Source organism: Amphiprion ocellaris, chromosome 6 (assembly GCF_022539595.1).
Source record: "Amphiprion ocellaris isolate individual 3 ecotype Okinawa chromosome 6, ASM2253959v1, whole genome shotgun sequence".
Taxonomy (NCBI): Eukaryota; Metazoa; Chordata; class Actinopteri; family Pomacentridae; genus Amphiprion; species Amphiprion ocellaris.
Window position 1 is genome coordinate 2568884 of NC_072771.1, and position 22323 is coordinate 2591206.

A 22323-nucleotide genomic window follows, 5' to 3' on the forward strand; every position below is an offset into this window, starting at 1 on the left:
ACGTTTCAGACCTCCCTTTACAACTCCAGCATCTGTACGCATCTTCATATGCAAGCATTTGTGTTTGTGTGCAGGAGGAGGGCGTGGCCTCCAACAGTCTGGAGGAGGAGCTGGAGGTGACCACGTACTGGTGGGGGGAGTGGGCCAAGTGGACGGCCTGCACTCGGACCTGTGGAGGTGGAGTCATGTCTCAGGAGAGACACTGTCTGAAACAGAGGTCAGTCAGTCCTCATAGACGTAGACTGTAGGTAAAGATGGACACATGACAGCTCCTCAAAAATTAACAAAAAATAGACATGGCATTGATACCACATCTCTAACCTCCTCTTTACTGATAATCAGATTCATCAGCAGTACAAGATGGAGGCGACTATTTATGAGATTGTTTGGTTTCACTTCAGTTAGCGACACGTCCTCCATCTTTGTACAGAGTCTCTAGTCTGTTTCCATGACACTAGTGAGGGAGGCCACCAAGACTCCTATGACTCCTCTGAAGGAGTTCCAAACTTCAGCAACTGAGATGTTAGAGACTGTTCATCCAACAACTGTTGTCTGTTCTTCACCAGTCAAAGCTTTATGGAGACAAAGAGAAAGACTCTGATGGAAAAAGCTCAAATTAAATCTGGACTAGAGTTCACCAGAAGACATGTGGAGACTCTGAAGACACCTGGAAGAAGGTTCTGTGGTCTGAGGAAACCAGGATGGAGCTTTATGTCCATCAGACTAGATGATGTGTTTGATGGACACCAAACACTGGACATCAATACAAACACACCATCCCCACGATGAAGCACGGTGGTGGCAGCATCATGATGTGAAGCACGGTGGTGGCAGCATCATGAAGTGAAGCACGGTGGTGGCAGCATCATAATATGAAGCATGGTGGTGGCAGCATCATGAAGTGAAGCACGGTGGTGGCAGCATCATGATGTGAAGCACGGTGGTGGCAGCATCATAATATGAAGCATGGTGGTGGCAGCATCATGAAGTGAAGCACGGTGGTGGCAGCATCATAATATGAAGCATGGTGGTGGCAGCATCATGAAGTGAAGCATGGTGGTGGCAGCATCATTAGTGAAGCACGGTGGTGGCAGCATCATGAAGTGAAGCATGGTGGTGGCAGCATCATTAGTGAAGGATGGTGATGGGAACATCATGACAGGAAGCACGGTGGTGAATACTACCTTGGAGGAATCATAGGTGTCTTGGTGGCCTCCCTCTCTTGTCTCTTTTTAGGGAAACTAGCCTCACTCAGACTACAACTACAAATTGTGTAACCGTTAACACAACCATAACTTGTGTCTGTGTACAAGTATTTAATGATTTTTGTTACTGGGAGGTCAGAAATCACAGACGCACACATTTATATAACATCCATTTTCTTCTTGAACAAGTATAGGTATATATTTATTAATTACATGGAAACAGTAACTTTTCAGTAAAATCGATTGATCAACATGATTCCATTCAAGTCTGTTTTTAAGATTCATCTTGTAGCAGATTTTGGGTGAACTAGTTTCACATTGATCATTTCTTTCATTTCTGTCCAGTATTAATGTTTAACTTGTTGTCATTTCTCCGTGTGTTTGTTTTCTGTCCAAAGAAAGAAAGTTGCTGCCGGGAAGGACAACATGACCTGCACAGGAACTGCTAAGAAATATCATCTCTGCAACACTAAGGTGAGTCACAGACTTTCTCATCCCGTTATCGGTATTAAAACAAACCCTCCGGCTGGAGGACGGCGGTCGTGTCGAGGAGCTTCCAACCATGATGAGTGTAGATGTCTGAAAGTGAAGCCGGGTGGAGCTCCGACTGATCAGAAACCATCCCTGCTCAAATAAATGCCGGGAAAAGGAGTTTATTTGTGTAACTTACTGTAAAAGCCGAGTGTTAATAAGTGTGAATCGGACCTCTTTAACTGGTTCTGCAGGAATGTCCGGCCACTGGGAAGAGCTTCAGAGAGGAGCAGTGCTGGTCCTTTAACTCACAGCTTTACAATGGGAGGAACTACCAGTGGAAACCTCTCTATCCCGGTAAAAACACCAATAAAACCCCAGTTTACATCATCAGATAATGTGCTGTTGTAATGTGTTGGCTGGTTGAAGTAAATCAATAACTGTTTGTATACAGAACATGGTTTAAGGTTGTGTTTAGAGTTATGAAAGTAGTAGTTATAGTCTGAGTAAGTCTGTACGAAAAGGGAAAGAAACCTGGGAGTCTCCCTAAGGAGTTACAAACTAGTATTCACCACCATGTGGTTCACACCATGATGCTGCCACCACCATGCTTCACATCATGATGGTGCCACCACCATGCTTCACATCATGATGGTGCCACCACCATGCTTCACATCATGATGGTGCCACCACCATGCTTCACATCATGATGGTGCCGCCACCATGCTTCACGTCATGTTGCTGCCACCACCATGCTTCACATCATGATGCTGCAACTACTATTCTTCACATCATGATGCTGCCACCACCATGCTTCACATCATGATGGTGCCGCCACCATGCTTCACGTCATGTTGCTGCCACCACCATGCTTCACATCATGATGCTGCCACCACCATGCTTCACATCATGATGCTGCAACTACTATTCTTCACATCATGATGCTGCCACCACCATGCTTCACGTCATGTTGCTGCAACTACTATTCTTCACATTGTGATAATGCCACCACCGTGCTTCACAGTGGGCATGACAGTAGAAGTTCAATCAAAATCCTATACAGCTCTAAGTAGCAACCCCAAAGAAATAAACACAATGGCTGAAAGACATGTTTTGAAAAAAAACACAACAAAATTAGAAAAATTGAAAGTACAACACAATAAAATACGAAGTCAATGTGTCAAACTACTTGTGGTCTACTTGTAAAAATTTAAAAATGTCTGAAGTCTCAGTTGTTCAATAATCCACAAATTTAACAAATAGCTCAATTGCCACTTTTTCCATCTAGACACTACAACTTCGAAGAGTTAAGGAACTGAACTTCTCTTTTAGGTTCTTGAAGACGTTTCACTTCCAATCCGAGTGGTGTTTTCAGTTCTGATGCTATGTAGTTAAAATCAGAAGCTCTCAGTGGCTATAAAACAATAATTTGGAGTGGTTTTCTCCATCTTTTCTCCAGACGACTATGTCCACATCTCCAGTAACCCCTGCGACCTCCACTGCACCACCGCCGACGGCCAGAGGCAGCTGATGGTGACAGCCAGAGACGGAACTTCCTGCAAGTACAGCAGCTACCGAGGCGTCTGCGTGGACGGTAAGTGTGAGGTGAGTCCAGCTTCTTCTTTACTTCACACCTGCTTCACTTCCAGAAGGTCCAGTCATGGAGAAGCTTCATCTTCACGTCGTAGATCTCAGATTTACTGTAATTTTACCAAAATACTGCAAACTGAGGCTCATTATGGGCATAGACGCTGGTTTCTGGCTTGATTGGGGTTTTTATTTTCAGGTTCACACACCTTTCTTTGCTTTTTCTCATTTTACAACTTTGTCTTCTGATCTTGTCATTACATAAGCATCTTGGAACAACACAATCTGACTTTTCTCATCCATAATGACAACAAATTTTGGACCACTAAGCCAATAAATAGATAGATAGATAGATTAAACCTTTATTGATCCCACAGCGGGGAAATTTACAGTGTAACAGCAGCAGCAAATAGAATAGAATAAAAAGGAGAGCAGCACACAATGCAGACAGTGCATAGATATAAATATTTGGATATAAATAATGCTGCCACCACCGTGCTTCACATCATGATGCTGCCACCACCTTTTACAATTGATTTTCTTGCAGTTGATGCTGAACATGTAAATGATAAACATTCAGGAATGCACACATTTTCTTCAAGATGATTCATTTACGTCTCAACGAATCCTCTTCAATCACCTTCCACAATGCTTTAACATCCTGACAGTGTGTTATTCAGGCAATTTAACATATTTTTAGAACTTCATTTGATTTTGTCCTCTCAGCCGATCGGATGCGACGGCGTTCTGTTCTCGTCCAACACTCTGGATAAATGTGGAGTCTGTCAAGGCGACGGCAGCAGCTGCAGCAGAGTCACCGGAAACTTCAGGAGAGGTGCCACGACTCTGGGTGAGCCTCAGTCTAATATAAAAATAACCGGAAACAACTTTTATATTTGGGATAAATACAGACATTTAGTGAAGACTGAGTTGTCTAGGACATGTCAGATCAGCTGTATCGGTTAGAAAAAGTAGAAAATCTAGAAAAGCTAAAGGGTTCTTCCATCTCAAAACATCTCTGATTTGATTAAAACTGTATTTTTAATCACAAACTATACATTTTAAATGGTACCTGTGAAGGTTGAATTTGATTTATTAAATATTTTTCAAAATTAAAACCATTTGAAATCTGCCCGTCGACCTACTTTCAGCAGATTTCTTCCCACGTTGAAATTTGAGGCTGTTTGAGCAACAATATTTCAGGAACTATTAAAGATAGAAACCTGAAATTTTCACTGTTATTTGTCATCGTGTTGTTGATTCAGAATCACCAATATTTGGACAAGTAGATCAAATAGTCTCTGATTATGGGTGAGTTGAAATATGATTTTTTTTTAAAAAAGTTGTCATGAAAAGTATGGAAGCAAATCAGACTCTCTGATTTATATAAAATATCACTCAACTAGTGATATTTTGTGAACCACATGTAGCTGCAGGTCACAGTAATACAAAACTAAACATATGGAATGCTTTTAATAAGAAATGTTGGGTTCTAAAAATGTAAAATTGTCATTTTTTCTTTTTAATGTGAGCCCAAAGATGAGACTTTTCATGATGGCTTCAGTTTAAAAAAAACAAAACAATTTAGGTCACCTATATTTAGAGATTATTTGATCTACTTGTCCAACACTACAGATTATGAATTAATAATATGATGAGAAATAACAGTGAAAATTTCTGGTTTTTATGTTAAAGAATTCCTGAGACATTGTTGTTCAAAGTTTGATGATTTGAGATCTAATGATGGAATAAATTTTGCTTCTTTAAGGTTATTCTTTCATCACTCAAATCCCCGAAGGATCCTGGGACATCCAGATCATCGAGAGGAAGAAATCGGCCGACGTTTTAGGTACGTTCATCTTCCTCACACAGACAAATCACAATAATGTTTCTAAAGAACATAATTACTTCTAAATAAAGAGCAACATGCTGTAATTTCCTTCCTCCTGCAGCTGTGACCGACCAGGCCGGGAACTTCTTCTTCAACGGCGCCTACAAGGTGGACAGTCCTCAGAACTTCCATGCAGCAGGAACCGTCTTCAAATACCGCCGACCCATGGACGTCTACGAGACCGGCATCGAGTACATCGTCGCCAAGGGCCCCATCGACCAGGCCATCAACATCCTGGTAAACCTCCACCTTCTGACTGCGAGGTGCTGCAAATGTGGAAAGAGTTGTACAAAGTCTTTAGAGGGGGAATTATGACAGTAGTTTGAAAGACAGGTTATCTTTTTAAAAAAAAAAAATAAACGGCAAAATTACACATTTCATTAGAGTCCGAAACTTTAAAAACAGGAAAAATGACAAAATCTAATGTTGATATTGTCATTTTACAGGTCTCATTTAAGAAATAATTCTCAAAAGAACAACCCATTTGTACCAGACTGTGTTTAAAATAATAATAAGAAGAATAAAAAATCTGAAAGCCATGACTGACTGAGCTGTGACCAGCAGTTGTGAGACACAAATTTAGAGAATTTTCAGGTTGAACTGCAGCCAGGTCTTAAAATTTGACCAGAATAACTAAAAGTTTGTCCAAAGGGACTCAAAATTTGTCTTTAATGATTTGAAATTGTCCAAAATTACTCAATTTGACCAGAAAGAATCAGATTTAGACTAAAATAACTCAACAAAATTGTCCAAAAATTTCTTAAAATTTGGCCAAAATTCCTCAATGTTTGTCCCAACGAGAGCCCAGAAAATTGTCCAAAGTAACTAAATTGATCAAAATAGCTAAAGGTTGGTCTAAAATGATATAACATTTTGACCAGTATACAGAGGAGCAAGTTGTTGGAGATCCATTCAGCATGGTGAAACATCTTTCCACAGATGATGAGCACAGTAGAGAGAAAAAGTCTCTAGAAGAAACATGGAAATAGTTAAATATCTGTAGGATGTAAAGAAGAAATGACCAGAAAGAGACACAAGATGATGGAAACAAGACACAAAATGACCACAATTAGACAGAAACAATAAAAAAAGGAGCTACAAAATGACAAAACTGTCCCAAAGATGCAAAAAGAATGACAAAAACGAGATGCAAAATGACACAACTGAGACAAAATGACATTAAAATAAATGCAGCATGGCTCAGAAACAGTGAACAGAGGAGCAAGTTGTTGGAGATACATTCAGCATGGTGAAACATCTTTCTACTGATGATGAGCAGAGCAGAGAGAAAAAGTCTGGAGAGGCTGGAAACATGGAAATAGTTGAATATCTGTAATATGTGGAGACAAAACAATTAGAAAGGGACACAAAATAACCAAAATTAGATGGAAAACAGCAACAAAAAGGAGCTACAAAGTGAACACAAAGTGACAAAACGGTCCCAAAGATGCATAAAATGACCAAAATGAGACAAATGGGACAAAGTGATAATTTGAGACACCTTGGATTACACAAAGCAGTCATTTTGTTGCTAGTGTGAACAACCTACAGTAGTTTAAAGTAAGTAGTAGTACAGTCTGATCTCTGAGCTTTCTAAGAGAAATGGATATACGCTTTGATTTTCAACATCGCTTCTCTAAAAGCCTTCAGAGTCACTGAAACTTTGCAATATCTATTGCTACGGTCTCGACAATCTTTGTTGACTTAATGTAGAATAAGAGGACGGTCACGAATTGAAGACTACTGGTAATTCTCACAAGGCATTCTGTGGGTGTAGCTGTGGAGACTACCTACAACAGCAAACATCTACATTTGAAATCAGCTCAGACTGTTTTTGGTTTGTTTATTCTCCTCTGTAAACTCTGTCTTGACCCAGGTGTGGAACCAGAACGGTCGGACTCCCTACATCACCTACGAGTATACCGTCCTCAGAGACTCCCTGCCTCCCGTCCCGCCTCCTCCCGTCTACACCGGGTCGGACTCCTCGGCCGGTGAGGTTTCCGTGGAAGTGGGAGGTTTGCTGGCTCCCAACGGCAGCGTTTACGACCAGACGTCTCCCGGAGATCCGCTGGACGCCGGAGGCAACGATGGACCGAAGGGACAAGAAACCAATGAGGTGTACGAGGAGACGGCGGCCATCGACTGTGACCAGGACGGAGCAGCAGCACCAAAGTTCACAGGTAGGGGGAGCTGTTTGTAGCAGACATTATAGTTAATATACAACATGTGCACCTGGTTTGAAGTCCTCATTAACAGTAGCCTCTTTGTGCATCGATACTCTGCTCCCAGTGCTCCTGCACCACTCCCTGGAAGTGTTAACTCTCCCTTTTAGTTAACTCTGTCTTTATTAACCCTCGTGTCGTCCTGCGGGTCAAAATTGACCCGTTTGAAAATGTGGAAAAAATCTATTTTCACAGTGAAACTTCTGATGTCCACATTTTCAACATTTTTGGGAAGTTTTTGAACATTTTTGTGGTGGAACAAAAGAAATGTTAAAAATGTTTCTGAAGAACATTCACAAAAAATCAACCAAAATTGATTTTTATGTGAATGTTCTTAAAGAAAATATTAGAACTTTTACTGATATATATGTAATCATTTTAGATATTTTTAGGAATTTTTGGGAAGATTTTTACTATTTTTTTCAAAAAATATTTACAAGAATTTTCTTGCCAAATTTGGGGGATTTTTTTAAAAATAAAACTTTTAAGGGAAACTTTGAAGGAATTATTGGAATTTTCTTCCTGAAGGTTTTACAAATTTTCAGAAATTTGGGGAATTTTTTTGCGAAATTTTTTGATTTTTTTCAGACAAGGAAACAATATTTTTTGGCGGAAAAGAAGAAATGTAAAAAAAAAAAGTTTCTTTAAGAACATTCACAAAAAAAATCAACCAAAATCCAGTGAATAATATTAGAATTTTTTTCAGACAAGGAAACAATATTGTTTGGTGCCTGTAAATGAGGACAACAGGAGGGTTAAAGCTTAAAATGAGAGTCTCTGCAGGACCTTTGAATGAATGAAGAGCAGGAGGAGGAAGGTTTTATCTGTAGCGTGACGTCAGCCTTTCAGCCTCCATCAGGGTGTAATGGCCTCGGCAGTCAGCTGAGAGCCGCAGCAAGTTCCATTACTGCTCATGTCGGCCATGCGGGTGTTTTTTAGAAGGAGAAAACACCAGCGAAGTCTGAATTTTTCATCCCGCCGCTGATCCTCTTTCCGTATGTGCAGCATGAATAATGCAGAGCTCCAAAAGGCCACATATCCTCCACACATAGTGCAGGAACGAGGCGAGGCGGAGGGCTCACATCTGACCTATTTCATCTCATCGGCCGATAAGAAACACCTTCTGATTTATTCCTCATCTTACTTTCTCCGCCTGCAGGCAGGATGATCTCATCCTGTTACAGATTTACGGGTGATGAGGGAGAAAAAATGCAAAAATGCAGGTTCACAGTAACATAGAAAAAATGGCACCACAACGCTGCAGCACTAGAATCCTGCAAAAATCAGCAGTTATCTCGGTCACCATTATTTAAAGACTGTATCAATTTACATGTAAAAAAAGAGAAAAACTGGTTGATATTCTTGTTTGTTTTGCTTCTTATTTCTATTGTATTATTGCATGTATTCGTATCTTGATATGGTTCTTTTTAGCTGTTTTTTAAAATAAATACTCCTTTTTTAAGTCGTATTTGCTGTTCTAGAAGGTTGTTCAACTGTTTTGTCTCTTAATGTCTTGTTTTTGCTGTTTTGTGCCTCTTTCTGGTTGTTTTGTCTCCACATGCTTCAGATTTTTATCTAGAAAACAGCTCAGAAGTCTTTCAGTCACAGGAGAAACTGTAAATTAAGTTTTCAAATTCAAGCTACAACAGTTTTTTTGAATATGGAAAAAGTTGTATGACGTCTCTAGGGGGAATTATCACAGTAGTTTGAAAGACAGATTATCTTTGAAAAAAATGGCAAAATTACACGTTTCATTAGAGTCAGAAACTTTAAAAACAGGAAAAATTGCTGCATTTTTTGCTTTCCGATTGTCCATGAACATATCATGTGTGACTTGTGGTTCTGTCGGGAAAAATGACAAAATCTAATGCCGATATTGTATTTTTTAATCAAAATTCTGTCATTTTACAGGTCTCATTTAAGAAATAATTCTCAAAAGAATAATCCATTTGTACCAGACTGTGTTTAAAATAATATTAAGAAGACTAGAAAGTCTGAAAAGCCATGACTGACTGAGCTGTGACCAGCAGTTGTGAGACAAAAATTTAGTGAATTTTCAGGTTGAACTGCAGCCAGGTCTTAAAATTTGACCAGAATAACTAAAAGTTTGTCCAAAGGGACTCAAAATTTGTCTTTAATGATTTGAAATTGTCCAAAATGAATAAATTTGACCAAAAGAACTCAGATTTAAACTAAAATGATTCAAGAAATGTCTTCAATGACTACAAAATTGTCCAAAATGTCTTAAAATTTGGCCAAAATTTCTCACCATTTGTCTCAGTGAGACCCCAGAAATTGTCCAAAGTAACTAAACTGATCAAAAATAGCTAAAGGTTTGTCTAAAATGACTCCTGTTTGACCAGTATACAGAGGAGCAAGTTGTAGGAGATACATTCAGCATGGTGAAACATCGTTCCACAGATGAGGAGCAAAGAGTTTCACATCGTTCTTCTCCACTGTGATCTACAGGAAACAGCAGCCATCCAGGCAGCACTGCCAAACCTGCCCCTGATGGTGGCGCTCTGGATCCAGGCCCGGACTCCCAGAACCTCATCTGGAGGGTTCTGCTGGACGGCCGGATCGGTCCGGACGAGCTGCTCATCAACATCTCCACCAACCAGCTGCTGACGGAGGGCGACGGTCTGTTCTCGTCCGAGGTGGGCCCGGCGGAGGTGGGCAGCCTGGAGCCAGGAGGTCCGTTTGACCTGAACCAGACCATGGCCTTCATGCTGGGAAACAAACGCAACGACAGCGGAGACAACGTCAACCAGAACAAGACGGTGCAGGGCGGAGGGAGGACCTCGGGCCGGTCCAACAGAACCAGGTATAACAGAACCAGGTAGTCTAACAGAACCAGGTAGTCCAACAGAACCAGGTATAACAGAACCAGGTATAACAGAACCAGATAGTCGAACAGAACCAGGTATAACAGAACCAGTTAGTCTAACAGAACCAGGTATAACAGAACCAGGTATGATGACAGAACCAGGTATAATGACAGAACCAGGTAGTCTAACAGAACCAGGTAGTCCAACAGAACCAGGTATAACAGAACCAGGTATAACAGAACCAGGTATAATGACAGAACCAGGTATAACAGAACCAGGTAATCTAACAGAACCAGATAGTCGAACAGAACCAGGTATAACAGAACCAGTTAGTCTAACAGAACCAGGTATAACAGAACCAGGTATGATGACAGAACCAGGTAGTCCAACAGAACCAGGTATAACAGAACCAGGTATAATGACAGAACCAGGTATGATGACAGAACCAGGTAGTCCAACAGAACCAGGTATAACAGAACCAGGTAATCTAACAGAACCAGATAGTCGAACAGAACCAGGTATAACAGAACCAGTTAGTCTAACAGAACCAGGTATAACAGAACCAGGTATGATGACAGAACCAGGTAGTCCAACAGAACCAGGTATAACAGAACCAGGTATAATGACAGAACCAGGTATGATGACAGAACCAGGTAGTCCAACAGAACCAGGTATAACAGAACCAGGTAATCTAACAGAACCAGATAGTCGAACAGAACCAGGTATAACAGAACCAGGTAGTCCAACAGAACCAGGTATAACAGAACCAGGTATAACAGAACCAGGTATAATGACAGAACCAGGTATAACAGAACCAGGTAATCTAACAGAACCAGATAGTCGAACAGAACCAGGTATAACAGAACCAGGTAGTCCAACAGAACCAGGTATAACAGAACCAGGTATAACAGAACCAGGTATAATGACAGAACCAGGTATAACAGAACCAGGTAATCTAACAGAACCAGATAGTCGAACAGAACCAGGTATAACAGAACCAGTTAGTCTAACAGAACCAGGTATAACAGAACCAGGTATGATGACAGAACCAGGTAGTCCAACAGAACCAGGTATAACAGAACCAGGTATAATGACAGAACCAGGTATGATGACAGAACCAGGTAGTCCAACAGAACCAGGTATAACAGAACCAGGTAATCTAACAGAACCAGATAGTCGAACAGAACCAGGTATAACAGAACCAGGTAGTCCAACAGAACCAGGTATAACAGAACCAGGTAATCTAACAGAACCAGATAGTCGAACAGAACCAGGTATAACAGAACCAGGTAATCTAACAGAACCAGATAGTCGAACAGAACCAGGTATAACAGAACCAGGTAGTCCAACAGAACCAGGTATAACAGAACCAGGTAATCTAACAGAACCAGATAGTCGAACAGAACCAGGTATAACAGAACCAGTTAGTCTAACAGAACCAGGTATAACAGAACCAGGTATGATGACAGAACCAGGTATAATGACAGAACCAGGTAGTCCAACAGAACCAGGTATGATGACAGAACCAGATAGTCTAACAGAACCAGGTATGATAACAGAACCAGGTAGTCCAAAAGAACCACATAGTCGAGGAGAACCAGGTAGAAAAAGTAACAGGTAGTCCAGAAGTATCAGAATTCTTGATGGAATCGGTACAGTTTAGCTAAATTTGTTGACTTTCTGACACTGACTTCCGTCTTCATCACAGTCCACTGGTTCAAGCATGGAGGTGGCAGGATCATGTCACAGAGCATGATGCTGCCACCTCCATGCTGGATGGTAGGTTTGGTGTTCTTGGGGTTAAAAGCCTCACCTTCTCTCCTCCAAACATATTTCTGCTCAGTTATTCTTCCATCTGACCACAGAACTTTCCTCCAGAAGGTCTTTTCTTTGTCCATGTGATCAGCAGCAAAGTTGAGTGGAGCTTTAAGGTTCTGCTTCTAGAGGAAGAACTTCCTTCTTCTTTCTCCAAAAGGTCTTTTCTTTAAGTGATTTTGGCATCAACACAACTGGACCATGAACTTTATTCTGACAAACAGATGATTTTGCATCTGAAGCTGCTTCAAAATGGCTCCAAGTGACTTTCTGACTTGTTCAAGTCAATGATTTGCTTTTTCAGATCTTTGCTGAGCTCCTCAGAGTTTCCCACTGTAGTGTTTGAATCTAATGAGTGAATCTAATGGGTTCTACTTAAACTGGATCAGAGGAGTCAGCAGCTGTAGTCAACTGGAAACACTCACGAGAAGTTAAGACGCCTATTTAAGAGCCATTTTAAACATCTAATCATGTTCTTCAAAACCAAAATTGTATTTTAAATGTAACATTAGCTTTTTAAAATGTGATAAAAGACTAGAAAAAAAACTACAATTTCACATTTTTAAGAAGCGAGAAGCATCAAATTTTTGACATTTTGTTTGAAAATTTGCCTGATTATCTAAATATTTGTTAATTTACAGCAAAATCTGCAAGTATTTTAATCATCCATTCATTAGTTTGGGCAATTTTTTTTTAAAGAAAAAAGTCAAAATTCTCTGATTGCAGCTTCTTAAATGTGAATATTTGCTTTGCTGAGCTCCTCAGACTTTCCCACTGTAGTGTTTGAGTCTAATGAGTGGATCTAATAGGTTCCATTTAACTGGATCAGAGGAGTCAGCAGCTGTAGTCAATTAGAATCACTCAGGAGAAGTTAAGAGGCCACGAAACTAAGAAAATCTTATTAACACGACTTTCTACACATCAAAACTGATCATTCAAGTTGCTGTATGCAGATTTTATCCTATTTCAAAAAAACCTTTAATAAATCTACAAAAGAACCCAAATCCATGTTTTTTTTTCTGTGTGACAAAGAGTTATAGGAGTCACTGGAAACTCATGACTGTCATGTCTTTACAAGCAGATGTAAACTTTTATTGCCGTCAGACAGACAGGTAGCTAAACAGACAGACAGCTGGACCTTGGCAGGTTTTTACATTCATCATATTCATAATAATTCACGTCGCTGCTCTGCTTTCTGTCCAAACACGACTGGAGTCGCTCTGCGGCCAGAAACAGCCATAAAACATCAGACAGACAGGAATAATTGCAGCGTCCTCGGGGGAAACATGGTGTGCAGGATTCAGATATAACTCAGAGCGTCTGCAGCGTCTGGCCGAGGCAGCGACCGGCGTCATGACAGGAATGTGGACCACTTTTATGTGACGAAATAAAAACCCCAGAGCGTCTGCCGTTGATCAGCCGTCACACCGCTGGGCGTCCTCACATGTCCTCAGAAGGTGGCTGCAGGAATAAAAACTTAGTCCTGTGTTTGTGTTTCAGGGGGAATCAGAGACTTTACCAGAAGAACCTGAAGCTGAGCGCTGCAGACATGTACCGCTGGAAGCTGTCGTCTCAGGAGCCCTGCAGCATGACCTGCTCCATCGGTAGCTCATCAGAACCTGGAAACAACAAGCTGTCACACACATTCTCCCTGTTGGGTTTAATTACTGACAATATCTCATAAAAATCACACAAAATAAACTGATGACATACGTGAAACCACAAAAATATCAGGCCAAAGTATTCTCTGCAAGATCTAATACTTAATAGAACATTTCATTTTTTACTTTTTTAAATGGCATGTTAGTATTTTTTTGTGTTTTTTGCATCTGTCTACAATTAAAAAAAATTTCATTATATGAAACAAAATACATAAGATTTAAAAAAAAAAAATTTTTAACTGTTCATTTATAGATTTTCTGTTTTGTCAAAAAAAGAAAACAAACAAACAAAAAACAAATAGCATCTCGTAAAATCATGTATGTAAAAAAATCTGATAAATTACACATTCAAATATTGAGTCATAAGTTAAAAATAATGTCAAATAATGTGTATTTAAATTTGTTTGTATTAATTATTTTACAATGTTGGGTTGTCTTTATTTTTTATGATTTTTTTTACTGTATTTATTTCTCCTCCTAACTTTCCAGGAGTGTCCAAGTCGTTCGTCTCCTGTGTTCGGTATGACGGTGTCGAGGTTCATGACATGTACTGTGATGCTCTGACCCGACCAGAACCCGTCCACGACTTCTGCATCGGGAGGGAATGTCAGCCCAGGTAAACTGCATAAAACACACCACAACTAAAAGGACATTTTCATGAAGCAGAAGCAGTTATTTCTGCTGTAATATCTGACAGAAACTTCGTCTGAACTCATATTTTTACCATATATTATCATTTAATACTTACATCATTTTACTGATGTAATGATGATGTAAAGTCATTGAACATGATATTTAACATGCATTTTTGATACATTTTCAGAACATTTTTGTGCAAGAATAATCACACAAATATATATGAAGTGATAAAATGTAAAGTATTTAATGCAGAATGCAAAATGTCTCTTGTGAGTGTTTTCCAAATATATACTATATTATCAGATTATTCTTACTCATGCATTAATAAAAAACTTTATTTTTGAACTATTTTGCACAGAATAATAATGGTTAATCTGTTGATTATTTTCCTTATTAATTTATTGATTGATTGTTTGTAAAAATACTAAAAATAGTGAGAAATGCAAGTGACTATATATATATATATATATATATATATATATATATATATATATATATAGATATAGATATATATATAGATATATGTGTGTGTGTCAGATGATTGTGGTGCAGAAAAAGTGGTAGGAAAAGAAAACTTTCAACTAACCCAAATTTGCATTTAAGGTCAGAGTATTTCCACTTCCTTTTCTGAAAGATTACATGTTTTACAAACCCTCCGGTGGGATAGTGTTACTTTTAAACCGACAATTCAGTAAGACAGTATGGTTTTACCTTGCTGACATGTTTCAACGGCATCTGCCGTCTTCTTCAGAGCATCATCTGACGTGTCCTTTTTCATCATGTGGCCGATCAGACAGATCTGTCAGAATCTGTCAGATCGACACCTCCGATGGGGTTTGGGTTCAGATTCATGTAGATTTATGAGTATTTGAGGTGAATGTTCTAACCCGGCTGATATTTCAGGTGAATGTTCTGGTGTTTCAGGTGAATATTCTAACCCTGCTGGTGTTTCAGGTGAATGTTCTGGTGTTTCAGGTGAATGTTCTAGTGTTCAGGTGAATGTTGTGGTGTTTCAGGTGAATGTTCTGGTGTTTCAGGTGAATATTCTAACCCTGCTGGTGTTTCAGGTGAATGTTCTGGTGTTTCAGGTGAATGTTCTAGTGTTCAGGTGAATGTTGTGGTGTTTCAGGTGAATGTTCTGGTGTTTCAGGTGAATGTTCTGGTGTTTCAGGTGAATGTTGTGGTGTTTCAGGTGAATGTTCTAGTGTTCAGGTGAATATTCTGGTGTTTCAGGTGAATATTCTAACCCGGCTGGTGTTTCAGGTGAATGTTGTGGTGTTTCAGGTGAATGTTGTGGTGTTTCAGGTGAATGTTGTGGTGTTTCAGGTGAATGTTCTGGTGTTTCAGGTGAATGTTCTAGTGTTCAGGTGAATGTTCTAGTGTTCAGGTGAATGTTGTGGTGTTTCAGGTGAATGTTCTGGTGTTTCAGGTGAATGTTCTGGTGTTTCAGGTGAATGTTCTAGTGTTCAGGTGAATGTTCTAGTGTTCAGGTGAATGTTCTGGTGTTTCAGGTGAATGTTCTGGTGTTTCAGGTGAATGTTCTGGTGTTTCAGGTGAATGTTCTAGTGTTCAGGTGAATGTTCTGGTGTTTCAGGTGAATGTTCTGGTGTTTCAGGTGAATATTCTGGTGTTTCAGGTGAATGTTGTGGTGTTTCAGGTGAATGTTCTGGTGTTTCAGGTGAATGTTCTAGTGTTCAGGTGAATGTTCTAGTGTTCAGGTGAATGTTCTGGTGTTTCAGGTGAATGTTCTAGTGTTCAGGTGAATGTTCTAGTGTTCAGGTGAATGTTCTGGTGTTTCAGGTGAATGTTGTGGTGTTTCAGGTGAATGTTCTGGTGTTTCAGGTGAATGTTCTAGTGTTCAGGTGAATGTTGTGGTGTTTCAGGTGAATGTTCTGGTGTTTCAGGTGAATGTTGTGGTGTTTCAGGTGAATGTTCTGGTGTTTCAGGTGAATGTTCTAGTGTTCAGGTGAATGTTCTGGTGTTTCAGGTGAATGTTCTGGTGTTTCAGGTGAATGTTGTGGTGTTTCAGGTGAATGTTCTGGTGTTTCAGGTGAATGTTCTAGTGTTCAGGTGAATGTTGTGGTGTTTCAGGTGAATGTTGTGGTGTTTCAGGTGAATGTTCTAACCCGGCTGGTGTTTCAGGTGAATGTTGTGGCGTTTCAGGTGAATGTTGTGGTGTTTCAGGTGAATGTTGTGGTGTTTCAGGTGAATGTTGTGGTGTTTCAGGTGAATGTTCTGGTGTTTCAGGTGAATGTTCTAGTGTTCAGGTGAATGTTCTAGTGTTCAGGTGAATGTTCTGGTGTTTCAGGTGAATGTTGTGGTGTTTCAGGTGAATGTTCTGGTGTTTCAGGTGAATGTTCTAACCCGGCTGGTGTTTCAGGTGGGAGGCCAGCAGCTGGAGCGAGTGTTCTCGGACCTGCGGTGAAGGTTTCCAGTTCCGTCAGGTGCGCTGCTGGAAGATGTTGTCTCCGGGCCTGGACAGCTCGGTGTACAGCGACCTCTGCACCATGGCCGACCTGGAGAGACCCATGGAGAGACGAGCATGCAAGAGTCCAGCCTGCGGTCCACAGTGGGAGGTGGCCGAGTGGACCGAGGTACCATGAACCTCACGGGTCTTTATACCACCAACCCCCAGTCTTTATGCTGATGCTCAAACCTCATGAGTATACCTGTCTTTACTGCTGATACACAAACCTGTCTCTCTTGTCGTCTCCGTTTTGTGTCATTTCTTGTCTTGTTTGTGTCTTTTTGTGTCTCTTTGGGACAGTTATGTCTCCTTTCTGTCATGTTGTGTCTTGTTTTTGTTTTGTCTAGTTTTAGTTTTGTCTTATTTTTGTCATTTAGCATCTTATTTTTGACATTTTGTGTCTCATTTTGATCATTTGAAGCGTCTTTGGGACAGTTTTGTCTCTTTGTGTGCACTTTGTGTCTCATTTTTCTTGTTTTCTGTTCTTTTGTGTCTATTTTGTTTGTCTTTTTGTTGTTTCGTGCCTCACTTGTGTTGTTTTGTGATCATTTTGTCTCCACATACTACAGTTATTTAACTGTTTCCTCTCTGCTCTGTATAAACACTGCCTGCAGTTCAACCAAACATTCACACATTTTCCTTTTAAACATGTGATTGTTGATCATGGCTTCTTGATCTCAGAATTTTTAGTTTTCACAAAATCTGGTGCATTTTTAGCCATTTTTTTTCAATGAAACACGTAGAATAAAAATGATTAAAAGTCACAATTTTAAGCTTAGGTTTGATAATTTTTCCCAACAGAACCACATAGCAAACATGACGAGTTCGAGGACTGTCAGAAGGTTGAATATCTGCTGATTTTTTCAGTTTTTGCGGTTTCTGACTCTTACAAATGGTGTAATTTTGATGATTTTTTAAACAGGTGAGATGCTTTTAAAACCCAGCGGTGGGTTTTGGGGTTGAGATTCTGGTAGATGTTTTAATCAAATGTCCTCCATCGTACAGATCTTTTCTCTCAGCGCAGACGTCTCCGTCAGGTTCAGCTTTAACATCTGTCGGCTGCAGTCTCCTGGTCTGTTTGCGGTCACTGATGGATTCTGCAGAAACGCTCGGTTTGTACAACGCAGAAAAATGTTTGAAATGCAGCTTCCTCCTCTCAGCTGCTCGTCAGTGAATCAGCAGCTCAAAGGGAGTCTGGAGGCAGATTTAAGGTTTCTGGTGGATTTTACAGAAGCTCTCTGGAGCTCAACACCCAGAGTCCACTGTGATGTTAGAAAAACACAAGCAGAGTCGCAGAAAAACTAAGTTCTGGAAAATGTTTTTGGGTGAATTTGGAGAATTTAACGTTTTCAGCCCTGGAATTGGAGTTTTTTCACTCTCTATAAAACACCTCTGAAGCCGTATTAAAGGTTCAATATCTCCATAAATATAACTCCCACAGACATTAAACACTCCTGAGGACACAAACACAATAGCTTCCAGTAGATCTGGAGACAGATTCGTAATTATTGGCTCTTTAAAATGGCAAAAAGTGCACCACATTAATCCTCTAACATCAGTAGAATTTGATGTGTTGAAAGTTTGACAAGATGAGGTTCCGGTTTTTCACCATTTTGACACAACGATGCTAATATTGATCTTTATGGACAGTTTTTGTGTTATTTACACTGATTTTAAGTTAGTTTGGACCATTTTTTCAACAGTTTTAAGTAAATTTTGAGTCATTTGGGTCATTTTGTAGGGGCTGCACAGTGGTGTAGTGGTTAGCACTTTCACCTTGCAGCTAGAAGGTCCCTGGTTCACGTCCCGGCTTTCCCGGGATCTTTCTGCATGGAGTTTGCATGTTCTCCCTGTGCATGCGTGGGTTTTCTCCGGGTACTCCGGCTTCCTCCCACAGTCCAAAAATATGCTGAGGTTAATTGATCATTCTAAATTGCCCGTAGGTGTGAATGTGAGAGTGATTGTTTGTCTCTGTATGTAGCCCTACGACAGACTGGTGACCTGTCTAGGGTGTCCCCTGCCTTCACCTGAGTCAGCTGGGATAGACTCCAGCCCCCCATGACCCTAGTGAGGGTTAAGTGGTGTATAGATAATGGATGGATGGATGGATGGATGGATGGATGGATGGATGGATGGATGGATGGATGGGTCATTTTGTCTGTTCTGTTGTCTTCATTTACGGGCCCCAAAAAATATTGTTTCCTTGTCTGAAAAAAATCCAAAAATTCAGAAAAAAATTCCACAAATTTGTGAAAATTTGCAAAACCTTCAGGAAGAAAGTTCCAATAATTAAAAGTTTCCCTTAAAAGTTTTATTTTAAAAAAGTCCCCCAAATTTGGCAAGAAGATTGTTGTAAATATTTTCAAAAAATTTGTAAAAATCTTTCAGCAAAATCCTAAAAATATATAAAATGATTCTATATATATCAGTAAAACTTCTAATATTTTCTTTAAGAACATTCATTTTTTGTGAATGTTCTTAAAGAAAACATTTTTTTAACTTTCTTTTTTTCCACCAAAAAATGTTCAAAAATTTCCCCCAAATTTTGAAAATGTGGAAATTTTCACTGTAAAAATATATATTTTTCCCACATTTTCGAACTTTAAAACGGGTCAGTTTGACCCGCAGGACGACACGAGGATTAAAGCCATTTAACACATTACTTGTTGAGTAATTTGGGCCAAATCTTTAATTATTGGTCCTCAAAAATGGCTGATTCTTTGCTATTTATGATCATTTTTGAGGAGTTTTGGACAGATTTTGTGTATTTTTGGACAGGTTTTAAGTTATTTTGTACTGTCTTGGAACAATTTTGGACAAATCTTGAGTAAGTTTTGGACCATTTATCAGTCACTTTGGACCGATATTATTTTGGATAATTTTTGATTAATTTTGGGACAAATGTTGAACTACTGACCCTCGATAATGGAGCCCAGTTTTGGGTTTTTTTGGGTTTTTTTTGCTATTCTGACATGCTAAAATGGTGCAGACCTTCATAGGAGCCCAAAAACTGGTGTTGTTAGATGTTTGGGCCCAGTAATTAAAAATGTGTCCTCTTGTGGAGTCATTTTATGATTTTGATCTACTGGAAACGATTCTTTCTGTGTTTTCACCAAATTTCATGGCTGTGAGAGTTTAATTTCTGGAGATATTGAACCCTTAAAATGGCTCGACAAGTAAAAAATGCTAAAATTTCCAGGTCTGAAAACATGAAATTCTCAAATTTCAACCAATATATATATATAAAAAACACAACTTTTGGTTGGTAAAATGACTGATGTTTGAGGTCAATCTTCCATTAAATCACCTTCTTTCACTCTTTTCTAAGTCATATTTGATCTCACATCTATCTGAGTGGAGACTAGAAGCTTCTCTGTGCAGCAGCAAACAGTAAATATATTTATAATAAATATTCTGTGATTGTGTCTCTGCAGTGTCCAGCTAAATGTGGCCGTAAAGCTCAGGTGAGTCGAGACGTTCGCTGCTCCGACGAGACCCGACCATGTGACCCCCTGACCAAACCGGCCAACATGAAGAACTGCAGCGGGCCGCCCTGCGAACGCCACTGGACCGTCTCCGAGTGGGGTCCGGTGAGTGGATCTACGAGTGCAAATATCACCCAGAGTCATTTCACAACAGTTCTAGCTTGGTGTGGACACTTTCTCAGTCATTTGGAGGAATTTCTGAGAAATTTTGGACAATATTTGCATAATCTGGGTCAATCTTTAATAGTTTGGGTCCATTTTTGAGTAATTTGGTCAATTTTTGTGTAATTTAGAACATTTTTGAAGTAATTTGGGTTAATTTGTGAGGGATTTTGGTCAATTCTTGAGTAATTTGGCTGAATTTTTATGTAATTTGTGACACATTTTGAATTATTGCCCCCTCAGAATTTATTTTTTTTGCTATTTTGGATCAATTCTTGAGTGAATGGGTCATTTTTGAGTGATTTTGGATCATTTTTGTGTAATTTTGGATAATTTCTGAGTACTTTGGGTCAATCTTGAGTGATTTGGTCAATCGTGTAATTTAGGACATTTTTTGAGTAATATGTGTCAATTTTTGAGTAATTTGATCAAATTTTTGAGTAATTTGGATAATTTTTTGAGAGATTTGGAACAATTTGTGAGTGATTTGGGTCAATTCTTGAGTAATTTGTTCATTTTTGACGAATTTGAGACGTTTTTTTGTGTAATCTGGGTCAGTTTTTTTGAATAGTTTGGTCCATTTTTGAGTAATTTGCCTCAATTTTTATGTAATTTGTAACACATTTTGAATTATTGCCCCCTAAAAACATTTTCTTTTCTTTTGCTATTTTGGGTCAATGTTTGAGTGATTTCGGATATTTCTTGTGTAATTTTAGACCATTTCTGAGTACTTTAGGTCAAATCTTGAATGATTTGGTCAATTGTGTAATTTAGGCCCTTTTTGAGTAATATGGGTCAATTTTAAAGTAATTTGATCAATTTTTGAGTAGTTTGGTCAATGTTTGAGTAATTTGATCAATTTTTTTTGTAATTTGGGTTTTTTTTTGAGATATTTGGAACAATTTGTGAATGATTTTGGTAAATTCTTAAGTAATTTTGGTTAATCTTAGAGTAATTTGGTCACTTTGTTCGGGATTTTGGACAATTTTTGTGCAAGTTTGGACAATTTTTTAGTAATATGTTAAAAATTTTGTGTAATTGAGGACATTTTGGGGTAATGTGAATCAGTTTGTGAGTAATTTGGGACCTATGGAACAATTTGTGAGTGATTTGGGTTAATTCTTGTGTAATTTGGTCAGTTTAGGCTAATTTTGGATGTTTTTTTGTATAGTCTGGGTCAATTTTTGAATAGTTTGGGTCCATTTTTGAGTAATTTTGGTCCCTTTCTATGTAGGTTTGGCCTATTTTGTGTAATTTAGGAAAATATTTGGGTAATTTGGGTCAGTTTGTGCGTAGTTTGGTGAATTTTTGAGTAATTTACTCAATTTTTGAGGCCGAATTTTGTGTAATTTGGTCAATTTTTGAGTAGTATCGAAATATATAATAAAATTTGAAAATATTGAGTCAAGTTTTGGATAATTTCGGACAATTCTTGGATAATAATATGGATAATAATTTGGTTAATCCTTTAGTAATTTTGGTACATTTTTGACTAATTTGGGTCAGTTTCTGAGTAATTGTGGACGATTTTTGAGCAATTTGGGTAAATTTTTGAGTATTTGAGAAATATTGCCCCTTCAAAATGTTTTATTTTTGTTATTTTGACCTGTGAAAATGGTGGCGTAGACTCATTAATAGAGCACTAAAGCTGGTGTTTATCCGCGTTTATATATTTCTTATTTATCTCCTGATTCTGATTCTCTTGCAGACAAAACAGGATGTTCTGATTTGTGTCTGAGTCGGTCATTTTACGCTTTTTCCACATTTTTCTCATCATTTTTATGGCCGTTGGTCATCTGTCGCAGATGTTTCTGCTCCAGAAAGAATGTAAGAGTGTGAATTTACGGTTTTACTGACAAGTTTAGCTGCTGATGTTCCGTTTAGAGTCTG

General features: G+C 39.0%; 1 protein-coding gene across 8 annotated transcripts in view; it reads left to right on the plus strand.

The window, feature by feature from the left end:
* The window catches only part of adamtsl2 (ADAMTS-like 2), a 63680-nt gene that overhangs the window by 31381 nt on the left and 9976 nt on the right, over positions 1–22323 (plus strand). For 7 of the 8 annotated variants that reach the window (XM_055011288.1, XM_055011286.1, XM_055011287.1 and 4 more), the window contains 13 exons: positions 75–217; positions 1604–1679; positions 1931–2033; positions 3136–3281; positions 3990–4113; positions 5032–5112; positions 5216–5391; positions 7031–7334; positions 9846–10200; positions 13520–13623; positions 14170–14296; positions 16700–16913; positions 20221–20376. In XM_055011288.1, coding sequence (XP_054867263.1) covers positions 75–217; positions 1604–1679; positions 1931–2033; positions 3136–3281; positions 3990–4113; positions 5032–5112; positions 5216–5391; positions 7031–7334; positions 9846–10200; positions 13520–13623; positions 14170–14296; positions 16700–16913; positions 20221–20376 — 2109 coding nt within the window. Of the gene's footprint in view, positions 1–74; positions 218–1603; positions 1680–1930; positions 2034–3135; positions 3282–3989; positions 4114–5031; positions 5113–5215; positions 5392–7030; positions 7335–9845; positions 10201–13519; positions 13624–14169; positions 14297–16699; positions 16914–20220; positions 20377–22323 lie in introns of those variants that run through there. The other variant, XM_055011291.1, reaches the window with a different exon arrangement.